The sequence below is a fragment of the Gigantopelta aegis genome, chromosome 10, assembly GCF_016097555.1.
Source record: "Gigantopelta aegis isolate Gae_Host chromosome 10, Gae_host_genome, whole genome shotgun sequence".
Classification (NCBI taxonomy): domain Eukaryota; kingdom Metazoa; phylum Mollusca; class Gastropoda; order Neomphalida; family Peltospiridae; genus Gigantopelta; species Gigantopelta aegis.
This window is the reverse complement of record NC_054708.1, coordinates 13,192,208-13,210,734: the sequence shown is the minus strand read 5'-3', so window position 1 is coordinate 13,210,734 and position 18,527 is coordinate 13,192,208. Positions and strand designations below refer to the sequence as shown.

At 32.4% G+C, this 18,527-nt stretch overlaps 1 protein-coding gene across 4 annotated transcripts in view; it reads left to right on the top strand.

Annotated features, from left to right (window-relative positions):
- The window catches only part of LOC121383065 (uncharacterized protein ZK1073.1-like), a 95,560-nt gene that overhangs the window by 60,092 nt on the left and 16,941 nt on the right, over positions 1-18,527 (top strand). The window contains exons 5-9 of one of the 4 annotated variants that reach the window (XM_041512832.1): positions 3,360-3,422; positions 3,858-3,918; positions 5,975-6,061; positions 7,612-7,689; positions 11,283-11,294. In XM_041512832.1, coding sequence (XP_041368766.1) covers positions 3,360-3,422; positions 3,858-3,918; positions 5,975-6,061; positions 7,612-7,689; positions 11,283-11,294 — 301 coding nt within the window. Of the gene's footprint in view, positions 1-3,359; positions 3,423-3,857; positions 3,919-5,974; positions 6,062-7,611; positions 7,690-7,830; positions 7,897-11,282; positions 11,295-18,527 lie in introns of all 4 variants that reach the window. The other 3 variants (XM_041512831.1, XM_041512830.1, XM_041512833.1) reach the window with 3 other exon arrangements.

The window sequence follows — 18,527 nt, the reverse complement described above, 5'->3', positions numbered from 1 at the left end:
GCAATAATTGCTGGTTAATGACTAGTAAACGTTAAATTAACCCAAGGTAAACTGCTAGGGTATGTTATTCCCCTCCCGTTTACCCATTTCCTATACAGGTGGATGACCAGGTACATGTAGCTCAGTGGTAGAGTGCTAAACTGAGCTGATTATGATGTCTTACAGATCAAATTTGACTTTCATTTCATTTCGATATATTTTCGTGCTTATATCCAATTAAGGTTCAAGCATGCAGTCCTGGGCACACCACAGCTATCTGGGCTGTCTGTCCAGGACAGTGAGTTACTTGTTAGTGGTTATGAGAGAGGAGGTGTATAGTGGCCGTACACCTACCCATTGAGTCATTAAACCTTGCTCTGGGTGAGAGCTGGTACTAATCTGCGAACCCTGTACCTACCAGCTTTATGTCTGATGGCTTAACCAGGACACCACTGAGTCCGGTTTCACTTTCATGGCAACTTGCATATTTTTTTTCACAGAGTTATGGCCCTTGACCTTAGGAGCTAGGACTATTTGGTAGGGGACATAAATTGCTATAGGTTGCATAGTACCAAAGAAGAGAGTACCGTGTCAAGGTTCGATGTGCACCGTCAAATATTTACGGAGTAAAAGCAGCTGTGGGTGTGATTGGTAGTAATATGTGACATTGATTATTTGTGCAAATACTATTATCCATTGACAATAAATAAATACACTTTTATTTGTTATACAGTTGTTATGCAGTATATACCAGAGGTTGAAACTAATGCGGGGTACCCCCAAAAATGGAACTGCAATTTTCAGCAAAAATGACGGTTGCTATTAAAAACATAAATTAAATCTCTTAAATGATACGTGATCCCCCATTTTCTTGCAGCTAGATTACATGTGAGGTGCCACACTTTATATTGCTGTACTTCCTGGGTGTGTTGAAACACTGCTTATATCAGTTTTATTAGTAAACGTTAACATTATCGGCAATAGGAATTGATTTGGTCTAATGGAACCTTTAGCAGTACTCTCAGAATACTTGTTTCTACATGATGTCATTCTTGGTTATTTTCACTACGTTCTTATACATCTGCAGTTGGGGGGGGGTAGGAGGGGGGGGAGAATTATGTTACTATCCTCAAGGGTAATTTTCCCTTTAAAGGGACAGACCCTAGTTTCAACCCGTGAAAATTAACACGAAGTTTAGTTAATCTATAAACCTGTAACACATTTGGAAAAAGTTACAGTTGAGTTACATGAGTCTGTGACTTTGAAATGATGAAATACCCTTTTATAATAGACTAAAACTCGACTCCATAACTGCTACTTCTCAGGTGCAGGTGCATTTTTAAAAATATGAAAAATGTATATTGTGATATTAAAGACACCAGAATGACCAAAAACACTTCAAATGTACGGAAATGGATAATCTAAACAATAAAATCTAAGTAAAGTATGATTTCAGTTATCAAAAACGGCTCTAATAGTAAACAAATATGCCTTAGTGTTTAAAAACTAGGGTATGTCCCTTTAAGCCAAAAAACCCCCTATTTTAATGCTGGATTTTCAATAACCTTTAATATTGAAATTAAAAACAAATGTATAATATTATGTCCTGATATTTGACTACAGTTCAGGACTTCTAGAATTTTTTTTAAATCCACTAGCCATGGGATCAGTGATTTTTTAAATTTACTAGCCACGATTAAAAATTCACTAACTCTTCTTTACTTTAAGTTAATACAATTTTACTAAATAATAGTAATCATCAGATGTATGTCACCTAAAGAGGGAGATAAAGCTTAAAAACACTAACACTGGAGGTTGGGGGTGGGATCAGGATATTCATATTTACAAAATAAACTTAATTGCAACATTTCACAAATTGGTTTTCACTAGCCGTTGGGCATGGCAATAGTAGTTATTTACTAGCCCAACACTGAATATCACTAGCCATGGGAATGGGGCTACCACAATCTAGAAGCCCTGACAGTTTGGCAAAACGTCAGTTATTTTAATAGTCTTGTGATGTGACTTGATCGTATCACTAATATCGCAGCTATATTTATATGTAGTGCATGCAGACTGTTTACACAACTCCACCTAAGATACAGACAGTTGTTTATGTTACCGGAATCCCCAGTTATGATGATAAAAAGAAACCCACAGATAATCTGCTATACATTAGCAGATTGTCCAAGAACATAAAAGGGTATTTTGCTATATCAGACAAAAATGATAACCAGTTTGAGAACTTACAATAAGTCATAGCTTTTCTTTCAACAGAACCTTTAAATAGTTGTTGATTAAGTCATATTGTCAAGTACATCTATATTTGATTCTAGACATTACCAGTATTTTATTAATTGCAGTAAAACCCCTCTAAACTGGAATATTCCATTAAAAAAAAAAACCTGACTTTTTCACAATCTCTTTTTAAATATCAGTACAGAACAGAACCTCTCTAAACTGGAGACCCTTAAAAGTGGACTTTTTATTTGTTTCCATGGGTGTCCAGTTTAAAGAGGGTTCACTATTTGCATGTATCTGTGCAAACCTATATGCAATGGTTATATATATTGTTATTACATTTAATACAAATGTACATACAGTAGAAGTATACAAAGTTTGTTTTCTTTAACAACACCACTAGAGCACATTGATTTATTATGTTCTTTCAAGGGATTTTAAAATTACATTAACCCCTTCCACATTACCAGGGTAAATTATTTGGGTGATTTTATTTTTTTAAGTTAACTTTTTGACAAAATTAATTACTCTTATCACTGTATGATTTTCTCTAAACTTAACCCATGTTCTATCTGTTGACTGTGGTTGCATTCAATTCCATAGCACCATACCCAAAAGTTTCTTTCTGGCAGAAACACTGATTACTGCCCATAAACTCACCACATTATAGCCAGGTAGCACAACATTATTGGAAGTGAAACTAGTTGTGATCACCTGTCATCTGTAAAAATGTTTTATGTTCATTGACCATCCAAATGCAGAAAGAATTATTCCTTTTTCTTTGCTGATTTTATTGAGGAAAATAACAAATATTAAATTCTCTGCTATTGTTCCCGATAAAAAGAAATTGCAAAGTTATACAAGCTTCATGTACATGTACCTGGGCTGCGTAGTGAAAAGAAAAATTGTTAAAACAAGCTAATATTAGGACAACCAACTGCCATCAAGTATATAGGCTATTCCTATAATTTTGTGATCCATGGTTTTATGTGCATGGATGATTGACTAATTACATGTTTTTGTTTGCAAATTTAATGGGGGGTTTTAATGCATTGATAGTGTGTTGTATGTATTAACATTTTAATTACATTTATTTGACTGTATTTATGTAGGTGTCTGTTATTTTGTTTCTTTTTCAGTTACACATTTCCAACCATGCAGAGCCTTGGAGAAGACCTTGTTTGTGTGTTGGACCAACTGGAGTAGGTTTTCTACATCTTTACTTATAATGGTTTAAAGAAATTAAACACCAAACATGCTTTGTTCTGGTACATACATGTATGCAGTATATTTTAACAGTAACTATATATGCTTAGAAAAAAAACAGAAGTGAAAAAAAACCCACTAGTGAATTTACCTATAAGACAACCCCTGCAATTGCCCATGGAGATTGCCATGGTTTTTTTCATTCTACAGGACACTTTTTTTGCTATGGACTACATTACAATTTTTTTTTCCACTGCTTGTTTTTTTTCGTTGACGTTTTCTTAATTGCAGGGGTTGTCGGAAAATTTTAATTGTACAGTTTACTAATTAATTCAAATAATACATTTAAAATTGTTTAATTTGTACACATGTATATATGTCTATAAATCGTTTAAGCAATTACATGTGTGTTGGGTTCTTTTCTGTTTTAGTGTCAAACAGGTAGTTGGACTTGGTGAAGGTGCAGGTGCCAACATTATTCTGCGATTTGCAGTAAGTACAATGTTAATTCACCCTTTTGTCTCAAGGAAAATAGACATACATGTACCTGGATAGTTAAGGCTCATACAGACTGGATGCGGTCCGGCTACAACAATTTGAAATGCAATTAGTTTCAGTGAAAGCATCTAGATAGGATGCTTGCATCTTCAAAATGTATGTGGAGTTGCAGCTGCAATGAAATAATAGTATATGGTTTATATACCCAAAATGCAAGCTGCAGACACATCAGGCATAACAGTCGGGACCAAATGCACACGACACATCCAGTCTATATGAGTAAGTCTTATTAACTAAAATTTTAGATAATTTATGTAGTTACTGGATATACAGTAACACGTACTTGATAAAATCTGTTAAAGTCTGGTTCATCAAATAAAGTTTGGTTGACATTGTTATGTTTGACACTATATACAGTGTATATTATGATCCCTTTGAAATTAAAACCCCCACAATAATTTAATTAAAAGGTTCATTTCTTTATTTTATTTTTATCAAATAAAATTTGGTTGACAAATGATTTAATTAAAAGGTATACTTAGTTATTTCATGTTCAGACCATTAGAAAAATTCTGTGTGTGGACTTCCAGATTTATTTCAGAGCAGTCAAAGCTTGTTTATTTATAAAACTTCAAAACACAGCTAACGTCTTCCCATTTTCCACACACCATTTATAAAAAACATCAGGATAAGATATTCCTATTTTTACAAATATTATATTTGGTTAGGTTGTGTCTCTAGTGTTCCGTGTTAAGAGTGGTTTATTATGAATTTCCAGACTCCTTGTAATCTGTGCCAGTAAATTCTAAGTGTTGTCTGTGATTTAAACATTAATATTGTCCTGATAAATTAGAATAATAATATAAAATGAAAATACATTTTCAAATTAAAAGCCCAACCACGTCACTATGTCATCGGAGTCGAACAATTGGTATATTGTAAATATTCATATTTATCCTTTGGTTTTTGTCCTGTTTGCTGTATTTTTATGGATTTTTGCAATCTGTAGCATTTGCAATTGGGACACATTTGTGTATGTGATGTATTGACAGGGTCTGACAAATTACCCTAATGAATTGAAAGGCAAGACGAATTACCAAAACTACAAGTCTGATTATATATGTACCGTAATGAAAATTAGATTGATTTTTTTTTCTTCTAATATTATAAATTATTAATAGTTTTTTTTGTTGTTGTGATTTTACATTAACAAAAATAACAATATTCAAGCATAGGTAAATACTTGTCCAGACATTGAAAGCTATTTTGTGCCAAAGTCATTTTGTACCATATATGTTTAAACATTTCCGCTGGGCCAGTATTTATCTGATTTTGGTGGGATGAAATTTGTTTTAAATAAAAAAAAATCGTTTTATAAACAGTTGGTGTCTCTATCTTTTTATGTAGTATGAGCTTTTCTTTTGATTGAATATTCATTTCATAAAAACTTGTCAGTTTAATTCGTAGAGCTTTAAAAATTTATAGTGTGTATAATACATGTAATTCTAAGTATTTACATAGTTTGACACCCAATAGCTGATGTATTTTTCGTGCTGGGGTGTCGTTAAACATTCATTCATTCATTCTAAGTATTTACCATTAATAACACTTGTTATAGTTGTTCCCATTCAACAGCATGTGGCAATGTGGACATGCATAAACATATTTTCATTTTTTCAGTTTATTGAATGTTGATGTCTAGAGACACCAAACATGTATAGCAATTTGGCAAATTTGTAGCCAGATTCAAGTAACATTTTTCTAATAGAATTATTTTTAAAAATACATGTAGTTATACACATACTAATGAAACATGATTTTCTAATTATTATTTTTTTTAATCACATACATGTATCTTTGCCAAATTCAACTTTAAATCACATTTAGCAATTTGACAAACAACAGCTTGAACTCTGGATGTCTATAAGTATTACAAGCTGTAAATAAACTAGATTTGGTCACGTTTCACAGTATCTTATTTTGGCACCTCCTGTGATGCTTCAACTGTTTTAATAACCAATACCATATTTATGTCTGTATTTTCTTTTAGTTGGCACAGCCTGGCCGGGTTTTGGGAGCCTGCCTCATCCACTGCACTGGACAACAAGCCAACTTCATGGAGTCCATGAAAGAGAAGGCAAGTGAAACGGCAACATCGTGCATATCTGCAAGAATATTTATTTATTGTATACAAGACCACCATGTGGCAAAATTATCTTTACTCATCATGTCTAACAATTTTAAGTTGCAAAATAGTGTTAAAGTTAAGGTATTGCAGTTTTCAACAAACCTTCAGTCTGGACTTTTTATTTTAGTTTTTAGCCTGATTTCAGCTTCTTATTTTTGTACAAAACAATTTTCACCCAAGTTAATGGACTATATGATCTGAAATGCAAAACACATGACCATTATTGAATTAGGGTATAAAGTTTTCAGCTTGTTAAAAATCCCATCAACCATAGAAGGTGTGTTCTTTCTTCTCAATAGTTTATTATCCTCAGATTAGTTGGACAATGCCATGATACGGGTACTGTGCAAGGTCACTGTACATACACAGTGGTTATGCCAAAATGGATTTAACTAACACAGCTTAGTTTTGTTTTCGACTATAATGATCTAAACATACCACACCTGTGGAGGAAAATTTAGTTTGTCTCAATTCTTTTAATTCACCAAACATTCATGTGTTTTGGATTTGGGTTTTTAGTGTTTTTTCATGTCTGTAATACCTCTTCCATTTGATTATTTCCAAGTAGAACATTTAATTTAGCTGTATAAATTACTTTTACTTCACCAGACATTCATGTGTCTTTTTATTTTTATATTATTATTTTTTAAAATATATTTTTAATTCAATGTCTGTATTGTCTCTTCCATTTGATAATATGTCCCAAGTCAGACCACTGGCCATAACAGAGATCGAATCTGGGATAGACGTCGTGCCAGAACCTCTCGTGGGATATAAAGAAAGAAAAAAAGAGTTTTATTTAACGACACACTCAACACATTTCATTTACGGTTATATGGCGTCGGACATATGGTTAAGGACCACACAGATATTGAGGGAGGAAACTGCTGTTGCTACTCCATGGGCTACTCTTCGATTAGCAGCAAGGGATCTTTTATATGCACCATCCCACAGACAGGGTAGTACATACCACGGCCTTTGATATACATGTACCAGTTGTGGTGCACTGGCTGGACTTGTGGGATATGGGCATGTTGATAGAGTTCCTTAGTCCACATGTACTTGTACTGGGGCAGGATTTAGCTCAGTTGGTTGAGCACTTGCTTGAGGTACTTGTGTTGCAGAATCGAACCACCTTAGTAGATCCATTCAAGTGATAGGATTCATTTGTCATTCCAAACCAGTGCACCACAACTGGTTAACGGCTGTGGTATGTGCTTTCCTGTCTGTGGGAAAGTGCATATAAAAGATCCCTTTCTGCATTAAGAGAATATAGCGGGTTTCCTCTATTGACTACGAGTCAGAATTACCAAATGTTTGACATCCAATAGCCGATGATTCATATATCAATGTGCTCTAGTGCTGTTGTTAAACAAAACAAACTTTACATGTGCCTGTACTTGTTAGCCATCTGCATTGTTTGAAATATAATGATTACCCTTCCAAGTGATGCTGATTTAATTACTACATAAAATTACTATTTTTTATTTCTTTATTAGATGAACACATGGAAACTTGATCAGATTGGAATGAACCCAACAGCAGAAGCCTATCTGGTTGTTCATCGATTTGGAACGGTAAGGTCATATACTATATTTAAGATGAATCTTATGACATTAAATTAAGTTGATTTTTTTTTTATTATTTTTATAACAGTCTCTTAAATTTGAATAGTTTTTTTCATTTATTTCATCATGGTATGTTTGAAATTTTCCTAGGTTAGCAAGCCCTCTGCCGTGCGCAAAGTTATACTGCTGGACCAAAAGTTTGCGGTATTACAAAATGTATTTGAAACAATGTTTATTTCTTAATAACATATTATTATTATTAGGGTTTCTGCAAAAAACTAAAAAACCCTTCAAAAACACCAAAACAAAAAAAACAAAAAACCAGCCTTATTTGAATATGCTTGTACATGTATTTCAGAAATGACTTGCAATGCAACCTTTCTAAAACAGACACAGCGGTCCAAGTTAAAAGTGAGGTTTTAAGAGAGATTCAGTTTACAGAGGTGTTGTAATGTTCTATACAGATATTTAAACAGGGACCATGAAAAATATCTGCTTTTGAGGGAATTCAGTTTTCAGATGGTCTGGTTTAGAGGGGTTTCACGGTAGTTATAAACAGATTTATTTATACTTTGCAGATCTTAAATGGAACTACATGTAGACTTCCAATTTTGATGTAACAAGGAACACATTTAAAGAGTCAAAGCATTAGGCAGACTGGATTAATTTTTGTTAGAATATGTTAGTGCTATGAAATCGTAAAACCATCGTAAACTATGATATCACTATGGTGTGTGCTGTAGTGACGACATACCCTAGTACAATGGTTTTACAATTTCGTAGCACTAAGGTAGCTTCGAAAATCCTTAACCAGTCCTGTACATGATCAAATTAACAGAAATTTTGCTTTTAAAAATGTATCTTTGAAAATAAACAAGTAATAGTTCAACCAGGAAATTTATAACACAAAGAAGGTAGTATATATATTGACACTGAAAAGGAAGGTACTAAAAAAAATATTCAAGACTAAATTTACAAAGCTTTTTAAAAAAAAACCCACAAGTGTTTAAGCATTGTAAATGTTTGTAGTTAAAACATGTGTTAGACTGAAACAGACTTTGTAAATTTGATCCCATATCTTTTACACATTGGACAGTAATACATGGGTCCATGTATAAATTCTAATTCTACAAATTCTATATTTGACAGTAATACATGGGTACATGTATAAATTCTAATTCTACAAATTCTACATTGGACAGTAATACACGGGTACGTGTATAAATTCCAATTCTACAAATTCTATATTGGACAGTAATACACGGGTACATGTATAAATTCCAATTCTACAAATTCTACGTTGGACAGTAATACACGGGTACATGTATAAATTCTAATTCTACAAATTCTATATTTGACTAATACACGGGTACGTGTATAAATTCCAATTCTACAAATTCTACAAATTGTACATCATGTGAAGTTTAAGAACAAAATGTTCATTAATATTTGTTAAGAATTTCTATCATACACAGTTGAAGCTTTTTGCAGAAATCCTATAATTATGTTAAGTTATACATTACTTTCATTTGTTCTTTTTTTCGGAATTTTCTTTTTTCAATTTTTTTTATTTTATTAAAAAAAATAGCTATATACTAAAACTGTTAATATTAAACACTGACTTAAGACACTTAAGATAGTATGTAGTATTTTGCACAAATTGTCTTTAAAAATGAAATAGGAAAGGAGTTTATTTATTTATTTTTTAATCTTAAAAAGTGGTTTAAAATTTGTGAAGGTGAATTTTATGTTTGGAGTTGAGGAAAAAGTATATATAACCAGGATTATTTATTATTTTAAAAACTGAACTCAAAGAAGGTAGTATTTACACTAGCTTCATAATACATTTAATACATTTGAGTTAACCTTTTACTTTATCCTTTAGTTATATTTAGTTTTCCAATTAGTTTTACTGGATTATTTCCATGAATTATCAATAAGGCATAAAGCTAAAACTTATTGATTTGTGAGTGTTTCAGAAAATTCTAATGATTGTTGGAAAAAATATCCATTTGTCTTTCTTCGAAACTCTTATTTGAAACTCAGTAGATTTTTTTTTTTATTTGTTTATAATTAAAAAACCAAAAAATTAATGTAAAAATATGTAGTTTCATTTGTTAGTTACAATAAAAGTGAGTTGTAGTAAACAAACAAATTAGTTTGAAAAAAAAGAGAAAAAAAAGAAGAAAAAGTTACACTGAATGCAAAGGAGAGGGGGAAAAAACCCCATAACCACACTGGTTTAGTTTTGCTGGAATTCTGTTTGTATAATTTGGTTCATTATATTTGATTTATGGTGTTATTTACCAAATTAATTATTTTGTGTTGCTTTTGCTGCATGCTATCAATATTTTTTGTTAGAATTTTTGTCTGCTAATGCCTGTATGATATGAATATTTGATATTTTTACCTATGTGTAGCATATATATATTTATAATTATATGCATATGTATACATGTATGCAGTTTTATATGAGCATGTAAATTAAAAGGCCTAGTTTATGAGATTGAATGCTTGTCTGCATTATTAATTTCATGAATGTTGTGTATTTAATGTCCTTATGCTAGGGGAAATGCATTTGCATGTATTATTGGGGTCATCCTTCTTATTAATCAGTGTGAACATACAAACCATATACCATACTCTGTTCACCTACTTTTACTCAATCCAAAAGAAAATTTCCCTTTTGTCCATTAGCAAAACATCCTTTAATGCAGGGATGTGATTTTAGCTTTTTGTCCGATGTCAGTTTTTTTTGCTTAAAGTATTTTTTCCACATACTGAATTTTATCTCAAATTTCTAAAATAATCTTTACTTAACTATAGAGTTTTCAGCTATTTAAAGATCATTTCTGCTTTGGTAATTGCAAGTATTAATTTGTCCAGAATATTTCGGCAGGGTCATGTCTGATGGTACTGGGAAAATTAGCACAAGTAAATCATACTTGGGATATGTTTTCAGTCCACTGAATAATGCAGTACACCATTGTTAAATAAATTTATCAGAACAGACGTAATTAAATATATATAAAATGAAATGGAATATTTAGTACAGAAATTGGGAATTTTCAGTGCCACTTTGTTTTGGGAAGGGGCATACATTTATGTTTGCACCCACAGAATGCCTGGGTAAATCCCATAATTCTTTCACAAAGTACAGTGAATTTTATGTGAAATACTGAAAACTAATAGTTTTTTTATCTGTAGAGTTTTCAGCTTTTTAAATATTGTTTAAACAATATTTATTCCCAATTATAATGCTGGTTGGGGATTGGCCAAATATCATTTCTGCTTTTTATTTTTAAATTTGTAACACATTCCTGTATATGGTTTGTATGTTTATCATGAAAAGAATGAAAAAAATATGGAAGACCTCTAAATTACATGTGTCTTATGACTTAATTTCTCAAAAAAAACATTTATACAACAGTATATTTTCTTGTTTTACAATATAAAACAAGATTATAACATTTTATTCTTTGAAATTGTCATCAGTTATTCTGAAATTGTATTGTCACATGATAGTTGATGTGGTTACGGTCAGTTAATAACACGGCTAATTATTTGCTTTTGCTCTTTATTTCATGTCTTTGTGGCTCTAGATGTCGCAAGAGGTAACCTGTATCCAGCTGTCACTTCTATCTTTTATTATTTAATATTCTAATTAAATTTTTTTACCCATTTTATTCAACACTGTAGTTTCCAATTTAATGACAGTAGATGGAAAGTTTCTATTTATTTTTATATCCATATTTATATACATGTATTTACAGGAATCTGTTTCTACAGAATTATTGAGACTATATCCTGTTTAATACCGGGAAAGGGTTTTAATGTGCTGTAATTTCTTGTGTATTGTATTGCCCGCTGCATCTAATGACCCGCAGTTAGCAGCACATTTCTTTGTAAAAAAGATCATTAGATTGCCACCTCCTACAAAGAATCCACAGTAGCTTGAATGGTTAGCACCTAATCTCGAAAAAATATAGCCATTACCACTGTCATCCAATAATTACTTACTTACGCATGCGTAAGTTAGCGAACACAGTTAGTGAATTGTTTTCATCTTTGACTTGATATGGCGGCATAAGCATCATTGTGTATTCACTGTTACACAAAAACAGATTGGATGCACAGAGCTTCGTATGGGGAACTTGTTAACTGGGTTGTGAAAGCATGGGAGGCAGTAGGTAGCAAGATGTATCGAAAGGTTTCCATAAGGATGGAATTATTGAAACGTTAGAAATATATTATGACAGTGACGATGGTGATCCCCTGTGTACAATAACAGAGTGGTTAGGATCTTATGCAATTTCAGCTTTTCGAAAGTACATCGGTTCCTGTACCCGAGTTTGTTTCGACTTCAATAACTCAAATAAAGTTTGACATACCATACATATGTAGGTTTGGGGTGGGGTGGGGGTGGGGTTTCTGCATTGTTTAGCAGATAAACAATATAGGGAAATTGCAATGTTTTAAAACGTATAACCTACGGGTAATACACAAGAAATTACAGTAACTTAAAATGGACTTATTGCTATTGTTTTGAAATGCCATTAACAGAACTGTTAATTGGTTCATGCTATATGTACAAATGTATAGCACTAATAAAAAGGGTGCTGGATTCGGACCTACTATTTATTTTATGCCCACAGAATGCATGCTCAAGCCAGAAGAATTAAGTAAACAAACTAATCATAACCGAGCTTTGAAGTCCACTAACATACATTTATATTGGTGGTCAGTTTTAATAAAGTATATTATACACATTTGAACGGATGCTTGTTTTAATTTTAAAAAATTTATTTAATTTTTTTAATTTTTATACTAGACCTGTAGTGAATAAAATTAATATATACTAATCACACCGCTTTAATACACTGCATGTCTAGGCATTGGAATGAATATTTTCTACTAACATTGTAACAAGCACGCACATTAATTTATTAATGAAGTGGGGCTATTAATAGGCAAAACTGCAGAGATAATATTTATTTTATATTGATTTTGTTCTGTTAAAATATTCATATTTATACAAGTTTGGACATACTCTCTATTGACAAGGAACACTCTGTTGACAAGGAATGTAATGTAAAGTACATGTAATATGCAAGGTGCTTTAAATATGTGATATTAAAATAATACGCTGCTATAATAAATTATATGTGGCGAAAACATAACTGCAGGCACATGCAGATTGGAAAACTGTACAAGAATATTATTTAATTGACTAATATAGCACATGATGAAATTAATTTATAAATGAATAAATCAACTTCCACTAAAGGGAAGCATACTATATATAGAGTCCAAAAACCTACCAGTGAAGCTAATCAAATACCATTTGTTTGTTACAGAGGTCAGTGTAATTAAAAATAAATGTACTGACAGTTTTATATTGTTAATTATGTACATGTAGTCTTAAAGTTAAAGAAAACCTGTCCCCTTTTCTGCTTACATGTATATGAGACCAAAATTAACTTTCCCTTAAACAATTTAATTATTAATATCACATAATTGTCTATGTAAAATGTTAACAAAGTGTGATAGATTATGTATAATGGGTCCAAGTTTTTAAAGCTTTTGAAGTTATTTTATGTGTACAAAAATAATTTTTTAAAATGTAGTATTTTTATTTACATGTATCCTGATTTCCAATGTAAATGTACCTGTACCAGATTAATGAAACCAAATTGTTGCAAATGGCCCACTTATTTTGTGATCAAAAGTGTTACCCCACCCTAAAATAAATAAGTAATTAAACAAAAAGTAATTTTAGCACACACATTTACATGTATACACATGTAATGTGAATAATATTATAGAGGATTAAATATTCTAAAATATTACAGCAATATGTTTAGAAGCAGGATCATATCGGGGGTTTTTGCTAGAGAAAATTACTAAGATTAAATGACATCGGTCAGTTTAATTTTGATAATACTGTAATTTGTAAAAAGAAAAAAAAAAGAGGATCATTATGACAGTGATAATAATGTATCTGAGATTAACAGCACACATTGTTTGTAAAAGATGTAACTATAGCACACATTCTGTGTAAAATGTAAGTGTAGCACTTCTTTCTGTACTGAAGTAACTCGTTTCTCATATTGTATACGTAGTAGCTAGTACAAATAGTTCTTATGTACAAGTGTACTCTATAGTAATTAGTATTTGTCATCTTCCATTGTTCTAGTAAACCAATAAACAGTGTAAATGTTTGAGATGTGTCTATTTACTTTGCTTTAACAAGTTAACTTTGACATCTTAAGTACTAAGTTTTACTAACTGAAGTAACTCATATAAATATATATTGGCATATTGCATTTTATGTCTTATAACAGAACATTATTACTTTAGATATGGGGATGTTATATACAACATTACAAGATACTGCACAGCTGACTTTTTAATATTTATTTATGCATGATATATTTATTGAGTATGATTTGTCAAACATGGATTGCTTATTGGCATTAAAGAAAAAAAAGAAGATCAATGACAATTATATAAATGTTATGTAGATATGAGAAATATAATACCCCATTAGCAATAGTGGTTAGTGGAATTGGTCTACTCAGACCACAGCTGGTGGACCTGTTAAAGATTGGCAACTGCTGCAGGTAGCTCTTACATTGAACAGTTATATAGAAGTGCAATACATGTAGGTGCATGTGTGTGTACCGTATATAGAAAACCAAGTGTGGAAACAACCCTGTATTAGACACCAAATAGCCATAGTTCAGAATGTGCTGAAGTATCATTGAACAGACATTCGCAATTCCTTTCCTTGTGAGCAGAAGAGACAGTTCCGTAGTGACATTTCTATAGTTCGTCCCATAGGGACTGCCTTTTTTCATACTATGAAATTTACTACAAGTTATTTCTGAGCCAATTGATTTGTAAATTGCAAACAAAAATAGTATATTTTTGTTATTTCCAAAACACTTTTACTTTTCTTCTTACTTTAAACCAAACTGAAATTATTTACAAAAAACAGTTTTATAGAATGATGGGACGGACTATAGTTATGTTGTCGTACACAGTGCCCTTTATAGCTGGTTTGACTGTAGAATTTTTAAAAAGTTAAGAAGTAATAATATTAATAAGAGAAAAATTACAACATCCAGTAAGAATAGAAGTCAGATGATTAACAACTGAAAATAAACAACTTAGGGTCCAAGCAATTAACAAGTGATGCAGCTATTCATGAATGAATACAGTAATGAGGAATTAATTAATCCAAAGGGTTTAAGCCAAACAACTAAAAACACGAGCCTTTATGATATACATGTACATGTAATTAATTGAATTTTTCATCTACATGTACTCAAAATAGCTATTCTTTACATTATTCTTTGGTATTAGTCGAGATTACTTCATCAGTAGCCAACTGAAAATATATTATAGCTATTGAGACCAGGTTATTTCTGAAGACAATAAAGTGATGGGATATTACATGTATGTGTATTTTTATGTTGGCTTAGATCTCTTTACTAATCCTCATAGTACATTATTTATCTTGAGACACATTCTCTTTATGAAATTCTTTTGCATACGATATGCAGTGTTTAATAACTTTAGTGATTATGATCAAGTTACATGACACATTACCGGTACTCAGTGTTAAATGACTGGATAATGACCACTTATTGTCCTTCATCCCAAGTCCTTTTTGGTTTAAATGTTTAAAAAAAAAAAAAAAAAAATTAAATCATTAATATCATTGCTTGTACTTGATGCAAATCAAATTAATTTTCATCAAGACATCGGTGCATGTAAATCATTTTAGTTTTGGAGTGTTTTTTATTAAGAGCTTTATAACTTTTGTATATTTTAAATAGATGTAAATGTTCCGATTGCTTTAATTAGTTTGTTTTTGTTTTCTAATCTTTCAAATATGATGCAAATCGAATCAAATGAAATCAAATCGGTTTATTGATAAATATATGAACAGTTGGGGAACATTTTGTTCAGCATCACGTCGTGATTGCTAATAAATTTTCAGTTGACCAAAAATATCGCTAATCAAGATTTTAAAACCAAAATGTTCTCTGACAGTATAAATGGGTTGTGCCACTTATTGTGCAATAAACACATCATTTACAGTATACCTGCAATATAGTGCATGTGGATGCTATTTTTGGAAACTTGCCAGTTAATCTTTTGGCTTGGAATGTTTCCTGACAATAGAGAATGCATTGCCACAGCAGATAAGATATATACTGAACAAAATAAGAAACTTCCGCTAACTTTGCTTGCACATAACTTGATGAAAACAAACCGGGGGAATAATTGTTATATATGCGTTTAAAGAGTGTTCCATGATGCATCGTTTGGTGCAAAAATCATGGCCATAGGTTAACAGAAACTGGGAGAAATTTTGACCAAGTGTGGTAGGGGTTCAAAAAACAAACACCCACTTAATAACGGGTATGACCACCTCTTGAATTGACCACTGCAGTGCATCGCAGGTGCATAGAATTGACTAAAGTGTTGATTTCTGCCTGTGGAATATTGTTCCATTCCTGAATGAGCGCTTGACGAAGTTCGTTGACGTTAGCGGGTTTGTTGGGACGACGCCTCAATCGTCTGTCCAGACTATCCCAGACATGCTCGATGGGGTTGAGATCAGGACTTTTAGCGGGCCAGTCATCAATGAAATCAATGTTATTTGTCCTAAGAAAATTTACAGTATCTCTAGCTGTATGAGAGGTGGCATTATCATGCTGAAAAATCGAGATGTTGGCATTGTTATGGAACAGAGGAATGACGTGATGAGCGAGAATGTCATTGCGGTAACGTTGAGCATTTAAATTGCCATCAGTGACGACTAGTGGTGAACGATAACCATGGGCAATGGCTGCCCAGACCATGACAGAACCCCCACCCCCGAAACGATCTCGTTCAAGAACACAACAGTCAGCATAGTGTTCATTTCTCCTACGGTAGACGCGCACCCTGCCATCACCACGTTGTAAAGAAAATCTGGATTCATCCGAAAAAAGAACGGTATTCCAGCATCGCCGTATCCAACGAGTGTGTACACGTGCCCAATTAAGACGATTTAGACAATGACGTTGCGTTAAAACGCATCCGACGTAGGGACGTCGTGCATGGAAACCGTTCTCCCGCAGACGATTACGAACAGTTTGCCCACTGATTCGGTTATTATGAAGCCCAGGTGTGTTAGCAGCAGTAGCAGTGGCAGTTTGGAATCGATTGTGCAAATGCGTGTTCATGATATAGCGGTCTTGACCATGCGTTGTAACACGCGGACGTCCACGACGTGGCAAGTCGTTGGTGCTTCCTGTCGTTCGAAATCTTACGCAAAGATTTCGTATCGCTCGACTAGAACTCCCAACATGCCTTGCAACGTCTTCTGTTGACATGCCAGCATCAAGCATGCCAATCGCCCGTTCGCGTAAATTATTGGGTATTTTTGGCATACTAAAAATGCTACATTGTAAAAAACTTTAATTTTTTTACAAATTTTGAAGCGTTTTCGTTCACTTGAAAACAGTGTCAGTAAGACAAGTAAAACAAATTGACCGAATACTACACGGGACATGTCGAACCATGCATGCACGTGCAAATTGAATTTCATGTTGTCGACGATTAACAGTGCAAAAATAATCGATAAAATTCATAAATCCTGATAATACAGCTCAAGGCTAATACTACCTATATAATTTCATTACACAATGAATTCTTTAACACAACAAATACTATATGTACAAATCGGAAGTTTCTTTTTTTGTTCAGTATATATACATGTATATACAGATGCATGTAACATGAGTAAGCTTTGTAAAGGATGTTTACTCCAGAGCTGGGCTAATCTCTGTTATTGAAGTCTAAAACAAACTAACATATGGAAGCTAATCAAAGGACACACTGGTATATCAAAGGCCATGGTATGTGCTATCCTGTCTTTGGAATGGTGCATATAAAAGATCCCTTGCTACTAATGGAAAAAATGTAGTGGGTTTCCTCTCTAAGACTATATGTTGAAATGAACCAAATGTTTGACATCCAATAGCTGATGATTATTAAATCAGTGTGCTCTAGTGGTGTTGTTAAACAAAACATTTGTTTTTCCCAAAGACACTCTGCTTCCTCTTTTGTGAGTTAACACAATACACAAATGTACTTCTGAAATCAAGATGAAAACGTTTAACATAAACATGTATAAAATATGTTCCTCGCCTCGGATTTCAGCTTAATTCCTCAGTTTGAATGGTTTGTGTCTTAGCATTACATTGGTGCTCTAGTGGTGTCGTTAAACAAAACAAACTTTAACTTTTGGTATTATACATTGTGAAGCTGTATTGAATATTACACTTTATACCTAAATATCCTTGTACAATTTTGTCACAAGCTACATGTAGTTACAACCTACATGTAGTTTAAGATGCTCATAATTTTTGTTTGGGTATACATGTAACATATATTGAATTAAAAATAAATTGTTGCAAATACTTAAACATCAACAAAATGTGCTGACTGAATCAGTACTGTAATTGTAATACTAAACAATTGTTATAACTGAAGAAGCTAAGCACATGTATAGTGTCTTGCTTATTGTTGTACATATTTTCCTTTTGCTTGACACAAACATTTTATTTAACAGGTTCAAGCTGTATGGTGATGTGTGATTGCAAACAAACTTCCAATTATTTTAAATATTAGTCTTTTCCAGGTAGTATAGAACAATTAAATACAACACAAAACATCTACCTATGCATCTACATTGTAAAAGTATTCTCAGTGGTAATTGAAATATTAATATTTTTGTACATTACATTATTGCCAATTATTACATTTGTAGCATATGTTTGTGTTGT